Below are 27,949 nucleotides of genomic sequence, written 5' to 3' on the forward strand. Positions count from 1 at the left end.
TTGCTTCACAATCTTGAAAGGTTTGTTTTCGTGTCTGTCAAAGAGGACAGAGTCACATTTATTCACATTTCAGATTAAAAACACACACACACACACACACATCACTGCTTCATCATATAAAAGCACTCTGGGGTGTTTTTTAAGTTTCAGTGAAAGGCTCCGTCAGTCATGGACAAATATTGTTCATTACTGAAGTCGGAGCGCGCTGGCACCGCCGGTCGCTCAGGGGAACCTTCAGAAACAAACTCCGGAACAGATAACGCCACAGCTCACACACGCAGGAGGCAGCGTTTTGTAAATCAGTTTGAGACAATGTGTCACAGGTGGAAAGAAAGGAAATTAAACCCAAGTCAGACGACCTGTGGGGTGTTTTTAATGTACACGTTTTGCTTCTAATGAGCTCCGCCTCCGCATCATTGGTGGCTGGTATTAAGTCAGTGGGACAGTTAGTTAATGGCACAGATTATAAGATGCCCTGCTGCGTTTGGGATCTCGGGCGAACACAAACCCGTGAGCAGTTATACGGCCATGAGCGCCTCATTAGGAGGCTGTGACGCACGGCGCAGAGACACGGTGATGGATGAGGGGGGGAAAAACACACGACCGTATGCATGGGTGAATCCTGTGAGGAGGAAGGTAGAGGACAAACCGTAAATCCTCACCGCGCCTCTCTGTTGTGCTTCAGTCACAAATGCAAAAAGGAAAGCCGGGGTGTTTTGGAAGAATTGCCAAAAGCTTCAGAGCTTGGTTTTGTAGTTGTAGGAAGTTAAATATTAATAGAGGACAAACTTCGTTTTGGTTCATTTCAGTCTTTTTAAATGAAACTTCACTGAGGCGCCGCCGCCGCCGGTGGCTACAGGAGCGACACAGCCTCCAGGTTCTCCTTAATGATCGTCTCCATAACCACCTGAAAGACAACCTGGATGTTGGAGGTGTCGGTTGCCGTGGTGAAGTGGTGGTAGATGAGCTTCTTGGGGCTGTTGTTGAGCGAGACGAAAGTGGCGAGGATGAAGCGTGCGGCCGAATCCACGTCACAGTCCGCGCCTGGAGGGTTGAGCTACAGTTAGGTCACTTTTCTCTCATTAATAACAACAATAACAATTCATTTTCATGGTTTGTCTCTCTGGTTCAGCCGTAATCCCGTCCTCTAGAACCGGTGTGGCTTGAGAGGTTTGACAATCTCTGCATGGAACGCAAATGAACTATGACCCCCCACCCGCACAGAGAAAGTGACTGGCTAATTAAAGTCCTGACTGGAGCCTTAATGGCTGGATGCTCTTTAACAAACTTTCCATTGGCTACAGGATTTTATTGATACAGCTGTTTCTAATGGGCAAGAAAAACCTCGAAGTGTTTAGAAATTGATCAGAGAACGTGTGAAACAAGAACGACAACGTTTCCTTCACAGCAGCATTTTGACAAACTTTCAGCCAAGTTACAGTTCAGTTAACTAATTTCACCAATTACTGTTATCAAACAGATTTTACATCTAAAATACCAATACCTTTCCAGACTCATTTTTTTGTCATCAGATTGTTGACATGAAAACACAGAACATTTACCTGTTTATAAAAAAAAATTTTTTTTTTAATTTAAAAAATCACAAATCATGAACCAACAAACCAACACCACTGGACGTGAGTCAGCTGCATGATAAAGGGCTATTTCACAGCTTTTATGAAGAACTTTAGTTTTTCAGAAAAGCTCTTTCACAGTTTTTAAGTCTGTTAATTATCCCCCATTTTCTTCAAAAACAGTTTATAATCCACGGTATAAAAAACACGTCTAATGGCTTGTCTTGGTGTCTGCATCAGACGCATTTTTGCCAAGTTTTTACATTTTTGCATGAATGTACGCTAAAGTACAATGTCAACACTTTATGCAAAAAGCTTCCTTCTTTACAGAAATGCACATTTTATCTGTTAGGTAACAATACCAACAATGATAACTCAAATTAATAATTTTCCAGACTTCTAAATATTACATAGCAGCTGTGCGATTTGTCAATAAAACATGAAAACCACTTTAGGGTATTCAAATTTTGTCTTAGTAAAGCTGTAAAATCTATAAAAGCTGAAATTTATCTATGCTCAGAACGGAAACAAAATCAGACTTGATTCACGCAAACATATTCTGTGCATCTTCATCAGACAGTTTTATTTGAGGAGAGGGAAGCTGTAATCAGAATCACGAGAAGCAGCTGGACAAAGAAGGAAGAAAGTTTGGAAAGACTTTGCACCTTCAGCAGCAACATCTTAAAAATAAAGATGTTGGGTCAATGTGGCGAACTACAATGAACCTCAAGTTTCAAATGAAAATCTCTGTCTTCAAACTGGTTCTTTTAAAACCAGAGCAAGTTCACTTTGCAGTGCCGATGTTGTCTCTTCACTGCGGATAAACTGAAACGGCTTAGAAGAACGATTAATTCGCCGCGGCTACGAACCTGAGCCAGAACTCGGACTCATCATCGTATCGGCGCTCGGGTCGCTCTGCTGGCTGACCCCAATCCGAGCCGCGTTAGCATTTTTATTGACATTTGCATGAGAGCAGAGAGGACACGGCTCCTGTTGAGCCCACTGAGACACCAAGCAGATATACAGAACCTCCAGAAATAACAGCATGTGGGGACTCTGAGAGCTTATCGTCATCAGCCCCGTCTCTGTGCTTAATAAGCTGCCAAACCGGCTTTGGGTTTATGCATCGCTTTATGGGGTTTTAAGGACCGACGTGTCTGAGTAAACTACTGAGGTGGAACAAGAAGCTTTTTTTAAAATTTATTTATTTATTTATTTATTTAATGCATAAAATATGAGCAGGAAAGGCAGATGGATGCACCGCTGAGCATGTATGTAATGGAGCTAATCAGACACAGAATCAGAGAGTTATTGGTCAAATCTTAGATAAGGAGCTAATCAGACTGCATGATGGGAATACGAGAGGTTTACTCAAAACCCTCTAGAGAAATGACATGATGGGTAAAAGTCAAGGTTAAAGGAAGGGTCTGGATATTTACACATCGGTGCAAAACAAAGTATCAAATGTCACACACGCATGTCTATTTGTTAATATACATTTCTGAGACACCATTAATATCATGTAGATTTCTTAGTTGTTTTGTAGTAGCAAATTAGTGCATTTTGAGCTAATAAAGATCTGCTGAAGGTACAGGCTGCATTTCCTTCTCACAAATATTTAATAAACAGAACATCAGACATTCAAATATTAATTTCTGGATACCTTAGAGTGAGCTTTAATCAAAATACACATTTACAGTGAACACAACATAACTAAATTTCCCAAAAGGCATTTCTTCAATAACGTCAGACTCTAATTTCACTCTCAACGTTAAGCTTGTTGTCTAGACTGAGACTGAAGAAGTTTTGTTTATATTACCAACATACTGACTCCAGGTTTTAAACCAAAGTTTAAACTTCCTGACCAGTTTCCTTTCGTCTGAAGGTTGTCTTCAAGATATTTATTCTTTTTTTTTTATTTATTAATTTGAATTTTGTTAGTTTATTCTTAGTTTACTTTATATTTTGTATTATTTTCAGAGTTTACTTGTAGGTTAATAATTATTGATTTTATTTCATTTTTAAAATTTGTTTCTCTAAGTAGGACAGAAAGAACTGCGGGTCTATTTTCTATAAGTATAGGGACTGGTATAGGACCAGTATGCACTGGGTTTGGGGCCTGTGGTTTTCTTACCAGAGCAGGAGAAGCAGCAGGAAACAATGAAAAGTTTGATTTGGTTATTTGCTTGCAACCTTCAAGTTTTGGACATTGGATTTATTTTGCCTGGGTACCAAACTTCCCCCCAGTGCAGCAGAAGTGGCTCATTGATTGAACTTTCATAGGATGTTTGGTTTGACAAACAATCGCCGCTACGGGCCGGATGGTTGAGACTTTGACCCAGCTGGGTTTTCCAACAGGAAAATTATTCTTAATAAGTTTTGATCAGGTTTTTCTGGTAACAGTTCCATGAAAACCCTTTATGCTGCTTTTTCAATAATACACGTCTCTGAGGTCATAGAGGTCAGTGACATTACAAACATCTATTTTTTGGTCAAACATTGTGCTGTTCGCATGGATGCATAGGGATCTGCCCTACCTTTAAACTGTGGCAGATATAACCGCAGATGCCGTCCTGTGTGCAAGATCTTGTCTTGGAAAAGGTCTATCTTGTTCATGAATAAAATCTGCAACAACAACAAACAGAGAAAGTCGGCTGGAAGCACAGAAACTGAGAAAACGTTGATTTGCAGAATGCCATCTGGGATAACAGGCAGATTTACTATCACTTAGAAAGATTCACCCAAAAATCAATAGCAGTATTGATTTGGCAATAGCGGCACCTGACTCTCATGCATCATGTGAACGCGACCAGCCAGCGGATCGGCGACCACGTCCGTAAATCTGCATCTCTGCCTGTCGTCTCAGGAAAACACTGTCCTGGTACTTAAGGCTTTGAACCCAACTAATTAAAACTGTGACTTTGTTCTACCTTTTCCTCCGCTTGTCTGATCACAAAGTCAAACAGGAGCGGGAAAAAAAGCCCCCGGAAAATAATAAAGGAGCGATAAGGTAGAGCAGATTTTCAATAAACAGGATGCGGAGCAGCACCTAGGTGTGTAATTATCACTGACCAGCCACAGTGACGAGTTAATTGAGGTGGAGGTTACAAATTATCCTGCCACATAAAAAAACAAAAAAAAAAAAAAACACGTATCATTAAACAGTTTTATTTAATGAGCCTGTTAGCCGCCGTAATGTGTGGCCCCACACACAAAGCCGGCACATAAACACGTCACATGCAGGCATTTTAATTGCCCATTCGGCTGTAATGAAGCTTTAAATAAGTTTGTATGACTAAAAAAAGATAAAACAAAAACTTAGTTGGTGTTTTCTGCAGGAGGAAATGTGTAAAACTATGTGCCTGTGATGCGATTAGAAAGTAATCAGGACAGTGAAGTTTTATTTTTGAACTTTGAATATGTCTTTGTTTCCACACAGATTAACCTGAGCTAATAAAAACCGTGTTAGCAGTGAAAGGTTGCCGGAAAACACAGGAGGGTTCTCAGAAGTTGAACTAAGTGGGCTTTAAATTAAACTTAAGTCTGCAAGCTTATTGCTGTGAAGTTTTAATGTTATTACACACAGGAAGCTGGAAGAGAGGTGGGAAAAATGTCACCTTGACAAAGACGAGCTTAAATACAACAAGCTTTTCAATTAGTGCTGAGGAAACAGCGTTTATCAAGCAGCATTTTCCTGTCCGGTCTGTCCAAGAAGAACTTGTAGAAGTTTAGTTCATTTAGATCCTGTTGGCCCTGGATGCTGTCTTGACTCGTTGGATTGGATCTGAGCCAACATGAGTTAAACTCAGGACCTCTGAGTTATGCTAATGCAGGGTCTATTGTGATTGAATCTGACAGCAAAATGAAACACATAGTTTGTTTGTTGTTTTGTCTGGAGTTTCACCCTGTACATATGTGTGGATTTTAGGGATACAAACAAATGAACAATTTTTTATAAATGTTTTACTAGATCAACATTGGTTCCGATCGATTAACTAATAACATCCGCTTAAACCTTCTTTTTAGCATGGCAGTTTGGCCACCATCCAGCAGAGGGAGCCACTGGTCATCGTAAAACAGAGTCAGTTGATGCAGAAACAAAGATGGTGGAGACATCCCAGAACGGGAAAGAGAAACGGTCCAAACAAAGTTCGTTATAGGATGCAAAATTAACTTCATGTGGTTCTGTTTTGAAATAAAAACAGTCAACTCCTTAAGTTTCATCTTGTAGCACTCATTCAGCCGAGCTGCATAACAGAGAACGGCCGCTTATTGATTAATTGTTAGTTAATAAGATTAATTTATTAATTGATAGCTTCCAGCCTTGGTGGATTTCATCCTGGTACTTCAGCTCTCACCCACAATCCAAACCTATGACTGTCATAAACTCTAATAAAACCAAACTAAAGCCCCTTTTTCAGCTGGTCAGGAAAGTAAAAATAAATCCCTAAATTGTGTCAAATTTGAAAAAGCTCATTTTAAAATGTTTTCTCTGCGGTTTTCTTTGCCATCGTATCACAGTGATACTGCCATGTTATTCACATCTGTACTGAGATGTACATTCACAAACTGCAGGATTTCCCTGAATATCCAGGAATGTTTCTGCATCTCCACCATCAGTTTCAGCATCAGGTGTGAAGGAGGAAACAAAGTCTGAATTTTTGTTGACTTGTCAGCAGCATGACAGGATTTAAAGGTAAAGTGCAGCTCTGCCGGCCTGTGCATCGAAGCCTCAGATCTAATCTGATCTAATCGTTTGGTGAATCTGCTAGGATTTGCAACAACCTTGAATATTCTTGTACTTGCGAGTAATTTAACTCAGTGTAGACTGAAGGACTTGGATTTGTTTGGAAGGCTTCTTATAACATTTCCAGCAAACAGTTGCTTCATTAGGTTATTTCTGATGTCATTTCGAATTGTTTTAACATTAGCAATAACAGATTATACAGCAATAACAAATTTTCCTGGACGATAAATTGTCTCATAAATTATTGCGATATACGATAATATTGTTGTTCTGAGCCTTAATTACACACGTTCAGCTTCTCAAAGACCAATAAACTTTATTTCATTACAGAACCCTCAACACTAGTGGAAGATATTTTACAAATCTAAAAGGATCATGTGATTAATAATTGATTATTGCGACAGGTTTAGTTGACACACACATATCCGAAGCAGGACTTTTCTGAATCAAGGACCTTCACAGCAGCGTCTACCTGCTGCTCGTCCTGGGTAAGCAGATTCAGGTTTGTGTCTTTGTAAACGTGAGGTTGGATTTCAATCATTTTAGAATTAAAATTGAGTGTACTGTCCTTTTCCCACAGCTACAGTATGACTGAAGGGGTTCGCAAAGTAAAACAGACATGATACTGTAGGTTTAAAATGACTTCTCTTTCCCATCCAGAAACACAAAGACACTAATAAAAAGCATGACTATGATGAATAAATATTGAGCAATATCTCTTTTGTTATGGACCTCCAGACTCCACTAACTGTCTGTTAAAAACAGGATAAAACCTTCTCTGTCGTTCTCCACCACAGCTCAGGTTTGATTCTGCTGAGGCGGAGGAAGTGATGAACGGCTTACCATGGAGGTGCTGCGGAAGAAGACGTTGTTGCAGATGGAGGAGAAAAGTTTCATGCTCTCCTGGAGGCGGTTCTGCAGGGAGAAGACAAAATACATCAAACAGCGCTTCAAATAAAATAAAATTAGATACAAGCCCCCTTAATACTCTGAAGAAAACACACAAATCAAAAATGTTTGTTTAGTCAGACACTTTAAAGTTCCAAGAGAATTTAAACAAAATGAGTCAAAACATGGATTAGTTTTTTTGTTTTTTGTTTTGCTGATTATGCGGCCTTGTCGTCTGTGTTGGTGTCATGTGTGAAACCTCGTACCACTGAGGGGTCTTCCACCAGAGTCATGTCGTATCCGCTAAGAGCCACGACAAACAGGACCGCTCGGACGTCCTCGAAGCAGCTGATCCACTTCCTGCGTTCGGTTCTCTGACCTCCAACGTCGTACATCCTGAAACAGACAGAGCAGACGCAACATGCGGAGGTGACTGATGAGCAGCTTTTCGTTTCTGTAAGCAGCTGTATGCACAATCATTTAGGAATGTATATTAGGATTGTCCAGATCCGACATTGATATCGGAAATCAGTTCCATATCAGCCAAAAACAGAGTATCGGATTAGATCGGCGTCCAACTAATGTCTCCACTCCGCAGATACATTTATTCCTTTAATGTTAAGTGGTTATAATGTTTTACCAGCATTTTGGGCTGAAGACGTTAACGTCTAGCTGATGTAATGGTCAGATGCAACCAGCAGGGGGAGTCCAGCGCTTGCGCTAGCTATATTGAAGAGCACCGGAACTTCTTCCTTAGATAATAATAATAATAATATACGATGGAGTAGAAGCACCGTGTCCGGCTCTTTTATTAAAATATCTCCCTTATGTTTATATATATCAGTATATATATAAACACACCTGTAGACTGTAAATGGGTTTATTAACTGTCAGAAAGCTTGTGAGTTTTTTTTGACGCTCCGAATGTTAACAAATTCCATTATAAGCTCCATTGTTAGCGCCGTTGCTAACATATTGCTGTTTCAACGTTGATATTGTGTATGTTTGTAAGCTAACTGAGATAATAATATACGCTGGAGCAGAAGCACCGTGTCCTGCTCTTTTAATAAAATAATCCCCCTTCTTCAGGGCATTTACAAAGACTTACTGGCTAATAAATAGGTCAGTTCTCATACCTGTCATTGTTGACTATTGATCTTTGAGTAATATCACTTGATCAAGCCTTTTCAATCATTCCACACTACAAAATAAGTAGTAAAAATATGTATATCATATTGGATCGATATTGGCATCAGTCAATTGTCAAAACTGCGATATCGGTATTGTATCGGAAGTGAAAAAGTTGTATGGAAACACCCCAATGTATTTATTTTTACGTGAATTGTATCTCAGGAACACAACATGGGAAAAAAGAAGCTGTAGACTTTTAATGTAGAGTGAAAAAGTATTTTCCCCATTATGGATTTATTCTATTTTTGTTTTTTGATCAATCTGATACATTTAAGACTATAGAGTGTAAATGTGACCCTATAACCAAACTGAAATAACAGAATATGGTGCATTTTTAAGTAAAACACATAAAGATTAAAAGTCACATCTAGTCCCAAATCAAACATTACTAAAGTAAAGATTATAAAAACATATTTTTTGGCATGAATAGTTAATTTTATTGGGCTCTTTGTAAAAAAAATGAACTAATATAGTTTGCCATATTTTAGTTTGTTTTTTTCTTTTTGCTGTATTGTTCAATCAGCTGTCATGGAGGCTAAAACATTCTCCTGCAGATGAGAAGATGGTGACATATTTGGGAAGAAAAAAAGCAAACATCTAATGAGATCCACATGGTTGCACCTGCCTTCGTCTGGGGCACATCGCATTGATTGTTAATAGGAGAAAGTCTTCAAAGAAGGCCTTGTTTCGGTTTTATGAAATGACGTTTCATTGTTACTCAGACTTCTTTTCAGGCTGCAGCTGGCAGCAGAAATTGAAACCTGATCAACAACAAGTTGTTTTGGTTTGAGATGCGAGCTTGAAATTTTCCAAAGCATCACATTTCACACATGAAGCCCACACGTAGAGCGGCGTGCCACACACGTCTGCCGGCAGCGTCCGCGCCCTTACCGCCCTCTTTGATTTTCACAACGTGGCAGCACGGAGAGCGAAAAAGGTCAACGTTCTCCAGAAGGATGAAACAAAAAGACGGCAGGAATGCAAGCACGCAAACGGAAAGGGGGAGGAGGGGAACGACGCGTCCGTCCCTCTTCGCCCATTTCCAGAGCCAGATGTGTCATCGCCCACCTTCCTCTTCGAGTGTCTGCGGAGGTAACGCCGCGCTTTATTGAGAGGGGAAATGAACATGTGGAAACCCAACAAGGGATGAGCACAGGAAAGGGAGCGCTCCCAGCATAAATGTCAGATTATAATGGAAATTTTCCACTGAGATGGAAGACAGGCAAAACGCCGATGTGTCATCAAAGACTCGTTCACCTCCCCTTTAACAACGCTACTTTTAAATCTGAGGTATTTTTCTCATTATTATTCAAAACCAACCAGAAACAAGGAAGTCGTTTCTAGTCTGACGTCTGCCTTCAGTTGAGATGATTAAATCAAACAGCAGACAGACCGCTACCCAGACAACCCTGTGCTGACATCGGAACTACGTCGAGTAATTTATAGAGTTTAGAGATCATTTTCAAACAGGTAAAATCTCGGTGATGTCACCAGTAATTGCTGAAAAAGTGAATCCGTCCATCCCTCCATCCTTTTGTCCATCCATCCAGACCTCAACAATTTGAGATCAGAAACTTTCTGCAAGGATGTCATTTTTCCTTATCAGTTGTTATCAAAGTATTTAGAAACATCAGTAAAGTTTTTAGTTCATCGGCTTCTCTCCACCCTCCACCTCCGCCCGTCCCCCCGGCTCCTGTTACTCATGGCCCATAATGCTCAGCCTCATCTGCAGGGACCTGATTGTAATTATCAGACAGCCTCATGTTAATGATGCAGAAAAGATCCCCATTACAGCTACAGGTCAAAGGTCAAACAGAAACTCTGCGCTGCCAACCAAACCACACACACTCACATGTGAAACACATGGAGGATAAAACTCTGATTTCACTTTTCAGTTCTAAAAAGTTGTAATTTAAAGCAATGAATCATTTATTCTCTTTTAATCTATATAACTCTGTATCATCCGTACCTTCGTCATTTGGGCTCTCCTCGTTTTCCGCCTGTGTTTGCTGTGAGTTTCAGAAAGTTGGAATCATTTTTGTTATATATATATATTTTTTTATTTTTTTTTATATAGCCTATATATATATTTAATGCTGCAGTGAAGCGACGTGGCTTGAAACAGGCCGTCTGTTTTTGTTATGCAGCAGCATGATTAATGGCAGATTAAACTTTGATGACTAATGTAGTGTACAAGGATCATCGTAAAACATAAAATGGTGATAAATCATTCAAGTCACGTAAGTCTAAATAAAAACAGTCTTCAATGTTTATGTTGATGTGATCCTATTGAATTATACTGTACTTGTCTGCACATGCACACACACACACACACACACACACACACACACACACACACACACACACACACATCAGCAGCTAATGGGTTAAATACGGTCTAAATGCTTCACAACACAAAGCTTTACGTTTCCATGACACAGATACGGCAAAGGTCTACGGGTTCAAAATTTTTCCAAATAAAACTCTGAAAAGTGTGGCATGTGTTTGTAGTCAGTCCCCTTCACTCTGACACCTCTAAATAAAACCATGTGCATCTAAAGCTCCTTCTCCGTCCTCAAGTCTGACTCCCGCTGGTTTAGGTCGGGTCCGGTTCTGAATTTTGTGTGTCTCCACTGGCGCTGTGCTGCTCGCTCTGTGGAGCGTAAATACGGGCGTGAACGAGCTCGACACGCCAGTGATGTCATTTTGTGCGAGACTGCCAGTTCCTCTGAAATCTCTCTATATATTTGTTCACTGAGAGTTTCCCCGTCCAGTTAACGCTTTCTGAACCACAATTAGACCAGAACTGAAAACAACATGTCTGGACCTCAAGGTTCGATCATAGAACTATTGATTTGTCTTGTGTTGGATTCATTCCGTGGGCCGATCAACGAAGGCGGTCTGCAGCCAATCAAATTGCTTACATGCAAGAACTGGCGAGTTCTGACATGTATGAAAAAAAGAAAGGGAGGAAGAAGGAGAGAAAAAAGATATATGCAAAGAAATGTCTAGAAACAAAAAAATAATAATGAAAAGTCAACACATGAAACTTCTTTGTTTCCAAAGATGTCGGATGACAGAAGAAAAAGCAGACTACCACAAAATAAAATAAACATCTGACTTGTGAATGCAGACAGCCTCATCAGAAGCTAAAACGATTTACCAATCAAGCTGCACCATCAGTCAGCATCCTCAGTCTCAGAAAAATATCAATACTTTAATTTACATTCATCAATATCTGCTGACACAAACTCCGTTATCATATGATTTAGTCGTCACAACTTTTTTTTTGCTACATTCAGTTTTAAGAATGCATTTCTTCCCTTTTTTATTGTTTTGATGCAGATTGTGAAAATCTGTACTTTGGGATAGTTTTATTTTACTCAGGTTGTTAAATTGTATTCATGCTTTGTTGGAGTTTCTAAAACTGAAAAAGTTTAGTTTTCATCTGAATTGGAAAATGCTCAACGAGGCGTCAGAATCACCGCCAAATGAGCTTTTCAGCGTCTGAAATTATAATTCAAATGAGATTTAGACAGAAATAACTTTCATTAACACTGTTACGAGCAGGACGCCGGGTCAACAGATCAATCGAAGACCACCTTACATGCAACAACAAGAGAAGAAACCATCTAGAGCTCAGACAGCAATCTCAGTAAGCGCTGAGATTGCTCTTAAAGCTGCAGGAGAAGGAGTGCTGGGCGCAGATGTTCACGCCGATGAGAAACCTTCAGCATACGAAGCAATAAGGCGGATCCAGACGCCGACCGCTCGGCGTGAACGCAGACCTAATTCTCACAATATGAAACCAGAGCAGGGAAAGTGTTTCTATTAAACTTGAGAGCAAAAAACATTTCGGATTCGAATCTCAAAGAGCAATGAAACCTCCCTCCGTCCCCGACAAACACAAACCAACTCTACACGTCCCTTTAAAACCCATTTGGGGGCTCAGTTTGATATAATTACATTAATTTATGTAAAGCTACTCATCAAACCTGAGGGCTTGATCTTCTTCAATGCGCGCACATCAACCTGCGCGCAGATATGCACAAAGAGCCCGACACAAACACTCGAGCTGCTGCATGTCAAACATCTAGACCCAATTATTTATCTTCTCAAGCAGATAAGAAAAGAGGAAGTGGGAGACGATCCACCTGAGACTTCCTCTGGCTCCGACCTGACACCGTCGCACCGACGGCGTTCAACAGAAAAACATCCAGAATAAAGTAAATACATCAGTGATGCAGTCAGTAAGACTGCCAGGGAAAATCGGCGTCTCTCTGCACCAGACGACAGATCCATTAGCATTTAAGGTGTTTCAATGTTGCCAAAACTTTTTCCGGGGCGTGAAATTTTTCTGTCAACTCAGACGTCCCACAAGTCAGCCACAGATGTAAAATAAGCGTTTAGGTGTCACACGAGCGGCCCAGAGCGGAGTCGCCCGGCTGACAGATCAGCTCTCTACTGCGTTTATATGCAAAACAGAGGCCGTCTGAAAAGCAGACGTAATGATTTTTACTGTCACCGCTTCGCGCCGAGTGTAACGTCAGATCAGGAGGAGAGACAGGTTCATTCTGGAGGAGAGGAAAACTTAGAAACAGAGGAGAAGTAATCAGATTTTTCTGAATGTGATGAGAAGCACAATGCCACGGGACGCAGAGAAAAATAGACGAGTCTGGGCTGCACTTGATTTGATTTGATTTTTTTTTTAAGTTTGCTTTCTGCATGCATACAAATGCAAAGGCATTTGTAAAAAAAATAGACCACTTTCCTTTGGTGCACTTTGTTTTCATATATCACAACAAACGTCAATAAAACACATTAAAATTTGCGATTGTGACGCATGAGCTTCATCTTTCCAAGTTGGTTTTCCTGGAGTTGGTTGACGTTTCATTTGACTTTTCTGGCTCCGAACTCAGTAACTACAAATAATTCAGGCTACACATTTTCACACCTTCTTAATGCTTTTTTTTTTAAGTTTTTGTTTTTTGGCATTTTTCCCTCTTTCCTTCAGTCCAGTCTCTGTACCTGACCATTGCAGAGTTCTTAGAAATAATCAAGGAAAGTGGACAGAAAAATCCCAAAAAGCCCTGAAAATATATGAGTGTGATGTTTTAAAGAGATAGTAAAGATCAGGACTCTGGAGACGCAGGTGCTCTGCGATAATCCCTCTGTTGGGACTGGAATCTCATTTTATGTCATCAAACTTCTGTTTTTCTACAAGTTTAACTAAAGAATTAGTTACAACTAGGCCTGTCAAGATAAAAAATAAATCAATTAATTGCATGCTAAACTAAAACAAACTCAATCATTTTCATTTGCTTGATTTGTCGTTTTTCTTTTTTCTCTCTTTCTACCAAAACTGGTTTTCAGTCTGCGGCTTTAATCTCAACTATCCCTTTTTTTAAAGACAATTTTGCCTACAGAGACTGCATAATTAATTTTATTTGTTGTTTCTGTTGTTTTATTTATTTTGGATATTTAAAATGTCTTCCACTTCCAATGCTTAAATGTTCATCAGAATAAAGTTTTCTGATCTTTAAGAATGTGTTCTTCCATTATTACTATTATATCGCTTGAAAATTGTTTCAAAATAACAATATTATTGTTTATCTCAATAAGTTCTGGGACAATTTCTCGTCTGGCAAAACAATTGTTCTTTTTTTTTTTGATTACTAAATTAGTTCACGATTATCTGAATAATCCATTCGTCAGGATTCATTCGATTAATCATTTGAACAGAAAGCTTGGGTTGATCAGTCGGTTGGGGTTCGTTTGTTACGAAGTGTGGCGATGTGGGAGCAGCTGATCGATCACCGATGAACAAGATCTGAGCTGCCGCCCCGATAAGAGCGAGCCGCCGCTTCCCTCAAAACCGACGACTACTATTCATTTTGACATATTGGCGTATTGAATCTCAGCCTCACGTCTCGGGCTAATCTCCAGGCTGTGGACTGAGATAAGAGGGAGCTGCAGGCGGAGAGAAGTGGAGAAAGGTGGAGCAGACGGGGGCCTCTACCTGAAAGTCAGGTGGTTGACTTTAAACTGGGTCTCTATCACGCCCGTCGTCCTCAGCCGCACTCGGAGGACATCCGTCTCTGTGGGCACGTAGTCTGCAGACGTGAGGCGGCTCATGTTCTCAAAGAAACTGATCAGAGAGAGAAGAAGAAGAAGGTTAAAAAGAACGGAGGGCGACGAGGAAAACAACTTGCAGTCAAACTGGAGATCAAACGAGAAATCAGTCATTGGCGCATTGTGTTTGTCCTGGTCGTGTCGGCTGCCAGTTAGTGGGTTGGGTGTGGATGATAAGGCGGGAACCCCCCCGGCGGGCTCATCACGATGAATATTCAGAGTCATTTACCATAATAAACACACTCGGGCTAAGTTTCCAAACACTGATTACCTGCTGCTAACAACACAGCCGGCGTGATCGAGTGTATCATGAGCATGCACACACACTCGGTAAGATCTGGTCTTTTTACACACACGCACGCACGCACACACGCGCGCGCACACGCACACACACACACACACACGCACACACACACACACACGCACACACACACACACGCACACACACACACGCACACACACACACACACACGCACACACACACACACACGCACACACAGAGGCATCTCCACCTATGTGAACTGACTGTGACATTCTCAGCTAGTCATCCTGAATCAGTTTCTTGGACAAAGACAGACGTCCTGCTGTTTTAAAAGGGAAAAAAGAAAAGACACTCGAGTTTGTTTGCTACTTCTGTTGATCTGAGAATCACTTCGGGTGTCAGAGAGATGTTTAGTTTGTTAAAGATGTTTAGTTTGTTAAAGATGTTTAGTTTGTTAAAGATGTTTAGTTTGTTAAAGATGTTTAGTTTGTTAAAGATGTTTAGTTTGTTAAAGATGTTTAGATTGTTAAAGATGTTTAGTTTGTTAAAGATGTTTAGGCTCAGCATTGCTTATTTATTTTAGTTTTTTTAAATGCCAGCATTTTTTAATACGTTATAGTTGGTGTTCAGATATTAATCTTCCAAACTTATAATGACACATAATTATCTTTAAAATTTCCTGTCAACTTTAAACACTTTTTTAAACCTTGTACCTTGTAAACCTTGTATATTTACTGTTGGCCCTAATAATTCGTCCTGTTTTAAATATTAATCTGCCTGATGATTCATGAAATGTCCTCCATTATCCTTCTCCACACTTTTCCAGATTTGGGAAATCTTGAAATCAAAATCTATGCTTTCCAGGGTTTTCCAAGACTGCAGAGAATTTACCTACAAACACACACCAAGTTTCAGACCAGAGTCTAGAGATGGACGTGTCAGCAAGGATCCTCACATGCAACACACAGTGTGTATGTGTGTGAATGTGCGTGTGCGTGTGTATAAGGTGATGGATGGTGGTTCTCAGTGGGAGCCAAGGGGCCTGTCGGTGTGGATAACCCCAGAAGCGAGGCCTCTAACTGGGGCAGAGGATGAGAGCAGACGGCCTCCTGGTGCTCCTCAGTACTTAGCTGCCACCATATCACAAACACAAACACACACACACACACACACACACACACACACACACACACACACACACACACACACATTAACACACACACCATTTCCTCTACAATTATATTTTGCTTTCACCTATTACCTATTCCTGTTTATATCAACACATAGATTCTACGGCTGCTCACTTCAGTAAATAACATAGAAAAAGATGCATTGTTTAGTGTCCACTTCTCAACTATTGTTGGTCTAATCCAGGCTGGTACAGAGATCTGCAACATGCAGGATCTCTTCTCTGACTCTCTGTCACTTTGACCAAAAATGACAGAAAAATCAGTTTCTTTTTGAAGTAAAAGTAAAAAGTTTTAGCTGTAGTTGTATTGCTTTTCATGCAATATCATCACGGAATGGTGCAAAACCTTAAAAAAGGCTGCAAACCAAAGGAGTTTTTATTATCTGAATTGAAAAATATGTGTATTTTTTGTACAATTTTGGTTGAATTACTGCTCTGGGTGTGTTGTTCTTTCAGCAAATTGCATTGTTTTTAGTTTGTATACTCCAGTTATTGTTAATCAACTACTAAATTAGTTGACGATTTTTCAATTAATCAAGGTTAATCATATTATCCGTTTTAGCCCTAAACACATGGCACTTTTTCAGACATTTAATGTAAAAAAAAAAGAGGAACTATGTATCATTTCCCTTTCTTTTACCCACTTATGCTTTATCTCACTAAAACACAACAAGACAGTTTTTGTTTGTTTGTTTGTTTCGTTTTGTTTTAAAAAGATCTCTAAAATCCAAAACACTTCCGCGGTATTTGATCCCACTTAAATCAAGTGGGATCAATTAAAGTCGCTTCACTCCCATGTATTTAAAAACCGAGAGCCGGGCTCTCCAGATGCTGACTTCAAGTGACAGCCAGCATCAGCTCCTCTGCTCCGCTAATTAGACCCCCGCTTCTCCTCCGCTCAGCGTGAGAAAATTACTCACTACAGCGCCGAGTCGTTCAGCTCGTACTCGTAGCCGCGGGCGGCCGCAGCCCTCACCCCCTGGTCGGCCCACAGGGAGGACAGGGCTCGGCTCAGGAAGGGGAGCAGCACCTGCTCCTCGTCGAAACACCGCCCACACGACAGGACCGAATGGGCGTGGACCTGCGGAGACGAGGAGACAACGGAGGCCAGATGGGTTATTAAAGAGGTAAAACACTGGTGACGGTGGAGTTTATGAGTCTGCCTCCACTTTTTAGACTCGGTAATAATCAGTGAAGGTGCATGAAATGAATGACTGAGCGCACGAACAGAGACGTGAAAGCGGGCAGACAACGCCCTCTGCGACATTTATTAGAGGAATTACGCTGGCCGTCATCTCCCAGCAGGATGTGCGGGGTGGGTGGTGACAGGAGGAGCTTCGACAACTCAAGTAACAAAGTTGAAATCAAATCAAACCTCGCACTCTCACCACCCACCCGCTTCCTCGGTTTCAGCTGTTTTCCCGGCAGATTGAGCGTCGACATGCCGCCCTCTGGTGGCTGACTCTGTACAGTGCAGGCACGACTCAGGTAACCTATTAAGCCTCTAGGGATAGGCTATTCAAACCATGTTCGTTGCATTTCTTTTTGCACAGAATCATTCTTTGATAATTACATTTTATTCTGCTCAGTTCTGCCTATTTTGAGCTCCTTTCAGAATGAGCTGTTTTTAGGGCGTCCTGCCACTTTAAATCCAAAATAAGCTGCTGCCGACCACGCCCTCCAACTCTATGTTCACAATCACATGTGAAAATGGCTGCAAACAGATGCGCAACTATTCAACTGAACAACTTTGAAAAGCAGAAGAGAAGCCTCCTGTACAACCAACAAGAATGCAGCAAGTGGTTTCTGGATGGTAAGTCACTGTTGGTACACTTGTCTTTTCCAGCTGACCAAATGTGCTGGATCTCAGCTTAGGTTGCTAGGTAACGGCACAGTGGCCATTGATTGCGACTCAACAGTCTGGAGGTTTTTGAAGAATCCAGACACCAAACAACATTAATTTATTGCCACAAAATGTCTGGGTGTTTTTTGTAAGTCGTCTTTTTTTTAGATGCAGCTGAGACCCAAATGGGAGAACAAAAATGTGCAAAAAGTGCATTTTGCATAGTAGGTCCCCTTTAAATTGGAACCTAAACTAGAAAACCAGACAAGGCAGGGGGATGAGAAGAAGGCTACCTTGTTCCTGCTGTTAGCCAGGTTGATCCGGAGGACGCCCATTCCATGGAGGACAAACTTCATGGAAGTCAGGAGGTTATCCAACACCGCCGCCTGCAAAACAAAATCAGTTCATCTAAAACTTCAAAAAGTTTAACTGTGCTGTTTTCTTAGATAATTTTTACAGATGATTTGTTTGCAGCACGTTCTCTTTAAACTCATACTCAGTGTTTAATTATTTGTCACATGGTCTGTTCAGTAGTGATGACCGTACGGACAAAGACTTGGGTCAGTCCAACAGTAGGCTAACTAAAGGAAGTATCCAAATTAAACATGGATTGGAAAATTATTCCAGTATAGTTTGTCCCTGCTTCCCAATTGCAACATGCTGTTGAAAGAAAACTATAAAAAGTCACATTTCATGTCATGTTGGGGATTTCAGCACACCGGTGGAGGAAACATGGGGACAGAACTACTAGGAAACCCTTATAGTATTCATGTGTTATAATGGCCTAGTCAAAATCCAATTGAGAATATGTAGCTTGATTGAAAAACTGATGCTCTTAATTTTGTAATAATGTTTATAAATCATGTCTGATTTTCCTTCCAATCAAGCATTACTTTGTGTTGATCTATCACCTTAAATCCCTACATTTAATGTTTGTAACATGACTTAATTTTTTTGTTTTTCTTCAAATTGCACAAAGTATTAGCAAAAACTTTTTTTCCGCAAATAACACACATTGAAAGGAGACGGTGAAAAAAATATGATTTTGTAGTTTTAAGAACATTAGCTGGGATTTTATTTACCTTTGTTTGATAACAACAGTATAAAGTATCTGACGTTTCTTCCTCAAATATGATGTGAAACTGCTGATCTCACTCAAAACATTCATCTGGATGACGTGGATGTGGGTTTGGGAGTTCCTGTTTGGGATTGTGACCTTATGAATTTGACTCCACTGAAACTGAGCAGCAGGGCAAAACAGAAACTAAGCGATTATTAATCACAACACAGATCTGGTTCAAAGCATGACCGGCTTTTTCTCCCTTTTTTCTTAAGATAATTATATATTATATGATTATATTATATTTTAAAGGCGTTTTAAGTAATAACTGAGACCATAAGCGCGACAAAAATCTCCAGTGGGGAATCCGCGCCCCCTGTTGGACATTACACCAACTGCAGCTGAAATCTACATTTTGAACTGCTCGGTTTTCAGAGTCAAAGTTCAGCTTTAATAAATAATCTATGATCGTAAAATGACACAGAACTTTGTATTACCACAGCCTACAGCTGTTCTGAAAAGATAAAGCTTAACTGTAGAACTAAAACCAAGACATTTTGAATTAGGCTCATATAATAGCGCTAGATGTTTTGGCCAAAAGTGTGAATAATCATATATCGGTTATGTTAAAGAAAGCTGCACTAAGACTGATTTTAGGATAACTGAGGGATGTAACAAGACGCAGGACAAAACTAGTGAAGGAGTGTGAATACTTCCTGGTGGCTCAGTAAAGATCAATTTAAAGTTCAGCCTGATCAGTGTGCTTTATAAGCGTTTTATTAATCCACCCTGACTTCCGCTGCGCTCTCAGTGGAACATGTGAGGCGGGACAGGCGGGCGTTGTGTGAGTGGATTGGAAACATTTTGTGGCAGCGCTGAGTTGGTTCCTGTTGAAATAAAAGCCTCTTTGTGCTTCTTTCTGTCTTCCTTTGGCTTCACTGTTATCTCTGTTAGAAGAAAAGAAACTAAAGATCTCCACAGAGTTGGTTAGATTAAAAATCCCTGCTTTCTTTAAAACACTGAAATTGTTATTTTTGAGACTATGAAGTTAAAGATGCTCAACAAATAAAGTGTAAAAACTACCGCTGATGTTTAACTTTCACTGGTTTTTGTAGGATCGCTCACAGTTTGTTTTATCATTTAGAAAGAAACGCAGCAATCGCCTCTGATGTTATCGGATTCAGAGTTCTTGTCCTCGTCCCGTCTCTGTCTTTGTGGTCTATAAAAGTCCAAAATAAAAACAGTTTCAGAACTGAAGGTGAATAAAACCAGATAAAAATAGGAGAGAAGAGGGAGAAGTAACAATGTGAAGCAGGTTGTTTGATGCAGCGGCCTCCTCGAGTGAATTCCTGAGTTTATGTAAATGTTGTAAATAGTTTCCAAAACCAAAACAAAGAGAGGAAGTTCTCGCTGTTGTGTAAAACTGGCAGAAAACGACAACTTTAACTAAAGAGATTACTCAAGAAAAGACATGTAACAGATCTGCATATCAAAAAATACTGAAGTTTTCAGGAACTTGGTTCAAATTATAGCATCTCTTTTTGGTAAAGATGTGTAACTCTGACCTTCGTAGTCCTTCAGACACTTTAAAGCTTTACTTACTGGCTGATTTCTTCAGATAATGTTTCTATTCTTGCACACAAGGTTCTTCCCTCATGACGCCATCTATGTAAATTTAGTTACTGATACATATTAAATTTTAGTCAATATTAAAATGATTGAGATGCACAGGTGGATGTTGTTGCCTTCTGTCGGTGAGCTAAGAGCTATAAATCCATCATGCTGAGCTCGGCCTGTCACAACAATCAATAAATCAGTTAATCGCATGATAAATTAAAACAAACTCAATAATTTCCATTGGTATGATTTTTTGTTTATCTCTCTTTTTTCTCTCTTTCTGCCAAAAACTAGATGATAAAAGTCTTCAGTTTGGTTCTTTAGTCTCAACTTGCCCCTTTTTTGAAGGACGATTTTGTTTACAAAGACTTCAAAATTCATTTTATTTGAATGAATTTTCAAATAATTCAAATAAACATTGATGCTCTTGCATCATTGATTTGCCATTACCGTTATATTCCTTGAAAATGGTCTCAAAACAACAATATCATCATTTATCGTAATAAGTTCTGGAACAATTTATTGTCCAGAAAAATGTGTTATCGTGACGGGTCTGTGCTGAGTCATGACTTCCTTTTACCTGCATTTATTTTCCAGCTGATCAAGCACCGCCAGGAGCCATTATGTGCTTTCCCTAAACTTTTATTAGCTCTACCTCACCTGAGAGCACAGAGTAACGCAGCACCTTCCTTTCTCTGATATTTGTGTGTATTTATTCCTGGAGGGAAGTCGTTCAGGTAGAAAAGCACATTTCTGACCTCCTCTTCCTGCTGCGTTTGAAATCCCTGTGGGAACTCTGAGCGTCAGCAGAAAAGCCCTGAGCTTCATTACAGCAGCGTAATCTCTAAATCCATCCACCTACAGTGAACTATTGTTCTGCTGCAGGTTTCTGCTGGGTCTGCCTCTCTGAACACAGAAAGCGACCAGCCATTACGACCTGGATTGTGTCAGAGCATTTCCAAAGAAAACACAGAGAAGAATGCGGATGGACGGGTTACCGCCTGATATTTAAATATCAACCCCAGACTGTAAAACATGTAACGCATCATGAGAATGCAGGGAGTGTTGGAGGAAGAGAAATAGCTATAGAAAAAAAATGCAAGATTCATTAAATTTTTTTATTAAAATCTGTATTTTTGTTTAGCAAAGTTTTTTTTTCTTCAGAATTAACACACTTTTCCATATTCAGCTTCTCAAAATTCTCGAGTTGTTTATGTTTATAAAAACATTTAAAATACTCAATTAAAACAAGAATTTGATGCAGGAGATGTATATATAGTAGATGGGATGGAAGGAAGGAAAGAAAAGGTGAAGGAAAAGAGAAAAAGAGAAATGAAGGTAGGACGTACGGGAGGAAATAGGTAAACTGAAGGAAAGAAGGATAAAAGAAGAAAGGAAGGAAGGGAAGAGGACGGAGAGGGGAAGGAAGGACACGATGTGCTAAGTAACAAAGTAGGAAAATAAAAACATTCTTTTATTTTCTTAATTTAATTTTCTCCGCTGACCCAGACTGTCTAGGAACGTCGCGTTAAGCACTTAACTCAGCAGATATTTTGGACTGAAGATTCTCATAGTTGTGGTATTTTATAAGCGCTGCCAGTCTGACACAAAGGCAGAGTTATGTGTTCAGTCTGACCCAAAGCCAGAACAACAGCATGGCCTCAGGCTTCAAATAAAAGAGGGATGAAACAACAAAGAAGTCTCTTCCAACCATTCCTCTCCTCATTTCCCTTCAGCGGGCCATCCGGGTCCGTGAAAGTTTTATTGCAACCCAAAACACAAATTAAAGGGCAACAACGAAACCCGAGTCAAGAAGCTCTGCCACTCGCTGTGGGATGAGACGTTCGCTGACGGAGAAAGATGTGTTTGAGCCAATCGGAGATAAAGACACAGATGAAACAATGTCCACAGAGGTCAGATAGAGAGCAGTGTGTGTGTGTGTGTGTGTGTGTGTGTGTGTGTGTGTGTGTGTGTGTGTGTGTGTGTGTGTGTGTGTGTGTGTGTGTGTGTGTGTGTGTGTGTGTGTGTGTGTGTGTGTGTGTGTTTGCTGTGGGAGGCTGGGTAGGTTCAGGAAGGGAGGGACCGGCCTGTGGGTTAGTGTCATTTTCCCATCTGAAACTAAGGGCGTCAGCGCAGAACAAAGGCAGTGCTAACTGACACCAGAGAGGACAAAGGAGCGGAGCGGCGGTGTGTTAGCGCGCGTGTGCATGCTTCCACAAGAAACATTTATTTATAAAAGTGGCTACTGAACAAACAGACGGGGAAACGTCTAGAAGAAGCTGCTGACAAATAGTCCGGTTTCTGAAAAGTGCTTTACTGTATTCATGTTTACTGCAGGGGCTGCACAGTAGAGCTGTTGCCTTGCAGCAAGAAGGTTCTGGGTTCAATTTCTGGCCCGGGTCTTTCTGCATGGAGTTTGCATGTTCTGCCTGTGTGGGTTTTCTCCAGGTACTCTGGTTCCTCCCACAGTCCAAAAACATGACTGCCAGGTTAATTGGCCTCTCCAAATTGTCCCTGAGTGTGTGTGTGTGTGTGTGTGTGTGTGTGTGTGTGTGTGTGTGTGTGTGTGTGTGTGTGTGTGTGTGTGTGTGTGTGTGTGTGTGTGTGTGTGTGTGTGTGTGTGTGTGTGCATGGCTGTTTGTCCTTTCTGTCTCTGTGTTGCCCTGTGACAGACTGGTGACCTGTCCAGACCTCTTGCCCAGAACATTAGCTGGAGATAGGCACCAGCAACCCTGCCAACCCCACTAAGGGACAAGGGTGTAAAGAAAATGGATGGATGTTTACTGCAGCATCACTTTTCAGATTTATTTAAGCATTGTGTGAAATTCTAAACAAAAAAATTTTTGAATGAAAACTTAAAAAAAAAATGTTTTTCATAAAACATATAAAATAGTCACTAAAATCAAAATTTGAGTTTCCTTCAAGTTTATAAACTGCGTTTACATTAACATCTGTATTCACATGAGTATCATGAAATGCTTGTAAACCAACCACAAGCCAGCATCTTTTTGAGTCAACCTGAGGTAAAAACACAGATGAAACAATGTTCACAAAGGTCAAATAAAGATTTAGGCACGTAGACGAAGTTCAAACTGGGAATCGAAACGAGGAAGAGGGCAGGATTGCACGGAATAAGCATATTTATCTTTAAACTGTAAATAAACACTTTATTGTCACATCCATCCCAATATGGCTGCCATGTAAACACATTGGATTTGGAGTTAAGGGACGTAGCTTTCCAACTTCTCACCTCTCACCGAAGAGGATTTCCCAGTTTATTTTTCCAATATGGAGCCTGGAAAATAGCTTTCAAACAACATGTAGTGTTGATACGTAGGAATGGTATTTTTATGTTTTTTTTTTTCAGTTCAGTTTTTATGCCTTTGTGAGGAGAATAGCCCAGCTGAATTGTCATTTCCCTGAAGATGGCAGTACTTGGAAACTTCAGTGAGGTGGCATTGACAATCAATGCCAACAGGAAGCAGAGGAATAAAGAGGCCGGATTCCAGATGACCGAGTCCCAGAAACAAAAACGAATGTTAGTGAGACCTTCCCCAGATGAACCTCCCAGAAGAGGAATCAGCTGCTATGTTTTCAGCGGGTAGTTTAGTCCAGCCGTCCGCATTTGGATACCGTGCAGAAAACATTTGAAGTGGTTACTGTCTCTCCCTTCAGAGGCTTACACAATGTTAAAGTGACAAGAAACACGTCAAGCAAATTTCCAAAGGGCTGACTCACATGACGACCAGGAGCAGACGGGAGGTTCATTTTGCTAAACAGCAACGACAAAACTGTGAACTGAACCTTAATCGGGGGGGTGTTTTAAGCAAAAACGTATTTTCCAAAAACTCCTAATAAATTAGAAAAGTTGCACAATTAACGCAAAGATGTAGCAAAACTCAGTAAACATTTCTATTAGATGCTAGTAGAAAGACTTTCTCGTTTTGCATAATGACTTTGAATGCTATGAAGCGCAACATGTTCTCTACATGATGTTGACTGATCCTTTTATTTGCTTAAAAAGTTTCCAAAATGAGAAACTATGATAAGCAGAACATCCTCAACATTAGAACCTCTTTCATTTAAACTTTACTGCAAAACTTTGTTTTTTTAATTACCATCTTTCATTATTGACTATTGTATGGTAAAGTAATCACACCTAGTGAATTCTTCACTTTTTTTTTTTAGGTTTTTTTATTGGGCTTTTACGAATCGCACTCCATCTCCACTATGAGTTACAAGATGGGAATGACTGTGAGGTAATGACATAACATAAAGCTAACAGGACCTGACGTTGGTAACGAGTTGAGTTTGGTGCACAAAATGTTCCTTGTAGCACAGAATGTATTTAGAAGGCCTAAATGAGGAGTTCAGACAAGTCCAGGGAATTACCCAACACACTTAAATTACCTCCTCAGGTGAGGGATTTGGTAGCCACGTCCCTTTGGTTCCACAATCCCGACCTCAAGGTGTGAAAGCACACACGCAATCCGCGCACACATGAGATCAAGGCTCATATGATCGAAAGAGGCTGATGGCTTAGTTGAAAACAGGTGAGTTAGAATGAAAAAAAAAAGTTGGGAGGCATGAAGAGCAGCCACTGTAAGAAAGACCGAAATGATAAGTGAAAACAGAAAGTGCTGTGTGTGTCTGTATGTCGAACCAATTCCCCAATTCCCTTTACCCCACCCTGTCCCTACCCCTGGAATAACAGAGGAATTTGGTTCCCATTTGCGCTCACACACACACACACACACACACACACACACACACACACACACACACGCACACACGCACGCACGCACACACACAAAGAAGGAAAAGCAGATGTGAACTAAAACCACTGCATACCAGCTTGAATCTGTCTGTCATGACAAATCCTCCTCTCTTCTCCCCCCCCCCCCCCCCCCCCCATCAGGAAAACGAGACTTCACCTCAGCTTCCCTCCGATCTGCATCACTGTTTCCTCATTTAAACAATCATTTTTAACACCACTCTGCGCCGGCACGCTGCATCCTCTGCTTCCTCTGCTGAGCTGCAGCTCTTCCCTCAATGAAAGCTACATTGTTCTACTCAAGTCACGTTTGCTTTGTAATATTTCTGTTCAGAGATTGGCTGAGGCTCTAATTTCAGTTTCAATTGGAGCAACGCCCCCCCCACACACCCCCAGCAGCTGCAGCATGATTAACCTATTTTTTAAATCATTAACTAACTTCATAGATAAACCAGTGAGCTCACGTTGGATGCTTTCAACTGACTGCATTACAAAGCATGTTTACATAAGAAATTGGCTCTGGTTAAATCATCTGATCGATCGGTTTCATCCAGTTTTCAATAATAACAGTCAGCTGATTGTGTAATTTTGAAACTCAATGCAACTTTGGGGAGATAATAACTTGGCCAAATAAATAAATCTGCACTGATGCAGCTTACCTACTACATTTAAATGAGGTGTTAGGCATGCATGTAGGGAAAAGCGTGCAAAAGTTACATAAGTCAATAAAGAAGCAAACGGGTTTTTATGTTTGAAACACTGGAGCTGTTTGTTTTACGCAGATTTGGTAGAAAAAAAAGGAACCAGCGACGTGCTAAAATGCTGACTTCACAAATTAAAAAAAAAAAAAGCCAGATGGTTTCAAATGAAACTCAAATAAATGAACTTTTTAAAGATCTGTTTGTACTGCTTGACTTTGGTGAAGATTACTGAGGAATTAGAGGCCCTGAGGCGGGACAGAAGTCAAAGGCTACTTTATCGTAATAATTTCATCATCTGATACATGTTTCATGACTGTCTTTCTTTTCACAGCAGACTCATTTTCTCGCTGATACAATGTAGATATTGGGCAGAAATCTGCTGAGTAACAAAAGAAACACAAACAACCCCAAAAAAAAAAAAAGAGAGAGAGAAGACATCCAGCAAAGGAACATAAAACTGTCCCACCACCAGCAGTCTGATTTTGATCAAATCAGTCAGAAATATTAGAACAACCTGGCAACCCTTTGCGTCTCAAAATGTTTACTGCTTTCTGAATCAGGTGAAGCTCCAGGGAAGGTGAAGTCCCTCCCCTGTGCGCTGACGGGTCCCTGTGTGTGAAAGGTTCCCACCTTGAAGCTGCTCAGCTCCTGCTCGGTGAAGCCGTTGCTGTGGATGATTTTCATCTGTTTGACCAAAGTGCTTTTCCCACTCTCTGCTGCTCCTGCAAGGAGGGTAAACAAGAGTTCTTACTTCCACATTTCAACCGGACACCCGGGGATTATTTAAGCGCCGCCCGGGTGAAAGTTGCTCTTGACAGTCGGTCTCACCCAGAATGAGGATTTTAACCGCATTCATCTCCCGCTTTGCGTGTTCGCACAGGTCTCTGTCTATCTTGGCGCTGTTTATCTTCGCCTTCTTCTCCTCCTCTGTATCTTCGGTCCCGAGGCACAGTCCCATCCTGAGCGATCATCTCCTCTCCGACCCAAACGGACAGAGAGGAAACCTATAACGCTGCGAGCTCGTCACTCGCTCCAAAAGAGATAAACAGAATAAACTTCCCAGAGAAGTCAAACAACTCTGATTAAAGTTTTTTTTTTTTTTTTTTAAAAAGGGAAGATGTCAGGCCATCTTGCAAGATTTCCACACTCCTCCTGGCAGTTGATCGCCAAGCCTTCAGGCAAAACTGTTTTCACGCATGGCTCCGAGCGCTTTCTCCGCCTCTCAGCGCCAGATTTACTCTGCGGTTAAACCCCCCCCCCAAAAAAAAATAACAGACCCAGAGCCGAGCTGTTCCTCCGCAGGTCAGCCTCCTGCTCTGCCCAACAGAGGAAAAAGAGCCCCAATTCTCCCACGGCAGCCCGCCGCCCAGATGGAAACCTCTCGGACCTCCCTGGGGGAAGTGACGTGGGCTCCGTTGGGTCTCACCTGAAAACTTCAGCTCCAGCTCCGAACTTCGGCTTCCGACTAGTCGAAGTTTCTACAGACGTGATGACGTGGTAATGAAAAATCCACATGACGGGTTTCTGCTCTGAAAACCAAACATGTTCAAGGATTTAGTGCTCAATCACTTTTACAGTCGTCTCCGGAATGACCTCATCAGCGTCTCAGATGACGGAAAGAAAAGCCACCATAATCTGCAGTTACATGGTCTGCTCCCGATCCTGGTTTCACTTTGTCTTATTCCCACGCATGTTTCACTTCAGGTCTCAGTTTGGCTTTGCTCATCACCTTGGGTGTGTTCATTTGTCCACTGTGTAATGATGTATAAAGCTCACATTGTAAGGCTCTTGATCGTGAAAGGATTAATTCATCCTTTATTCCATTCCTTCTTTCATTTTTCTTTCTTTCCTTGAATGAGTTTAATCTGGGCCACGGCTTCATTAGTATTCTGAGGAGTTCGTGAGGCAGCCCAGATCATCACTCCTCCTCCACCGTGCCTGGCTGTCGCGATGAGGTGTGTGAGTTTGTCC

The 27,949-nt window shown here is 40.9% G+C and overlaps 1 protein-coding gene across 2 annotated transcripts; it reads right to left on the reverse strand.

Moving 5' to 3' along the window:
* Window positions 1–21: 21 nt before the first annotated feature.
* gnav1 (guanine nucleotide binding protein (G protein) alpha v1) lies at window positions 22–27,315 on the reverse strand. 2 transcript variants are annotated; one of them, XM_081606239.1, is made up of 9 exons: window positions 26,807–27,303; window positions 26,609–26,700; window positions 18,120–18,212; window positions 16,904–17,064; window positions 14,420–14,548; window positions 7,476–7,605; window positions 7,165–7,236; window positions 4,112–4,199; window positions 721–1,044 (listed from the first exon to the last, which is right to left on the reverse strand). In XM_081606239.1, exons 1-9 carry the CDS (start codon window positions 26,934–26,936, stop codon window positions 854–856), a joined length of 1,086 nt encoding a protein of 361 aa, XP_081462365.1. In that variant the 5' UTR covers window positions 26,937–27,303; the 3' UTR covers window positions 721–853. The 2 variants fall into 2 exon arrangements, with proteins under 2 accessions (XP_081462361.1, XP_081462365.1); XM_081606235.1 differs by lacking the exon at window positions 4,112–4,199 and having other exon boundaries at window positions 22–1,044; window positions 26,807–27,315.
* Window positions 27,316–27,949: the final 634 nt, after the last annotated feature.

Source organism: Poecilia reticulata, chromosome 1 (assembly GCF_904066995.2).
Source record: "Poecilia reticulata chromosome 1, P_reticulata-male-v2, whole genome shotgun sequence".
Lineage (NCBI taxonomy): Eukaryota > Metazoa > Chordata > Actinopteri > Cyprinodontiformes > Poeciliidae > Poecilia > Poecilia reticulata.

Coding starts and splice junctions, on each gene's coding strand:
- gnav1 (XM_081606235.1), bottom strand. CDS start 26,936: ATGGGACTGTGCCTCGGGACCGAAGATACAGAGGAGGAGAAGAAGGCG. Junction 26,701..26,806: donor GGTTAAAATCCTCATTCTGG/GTGAGACCGACT, acceptor CCCTCCTTGCAG/GAGCAGCAGAGAGTGGGAAA. Junction 7,237..7,475: donor TGGTGGAAGACCCCTCAGTG/GTACGAGGTTTC, acceptor TTCTCCCTGCAG/AACCGCCTCCAGGAGAGCAT.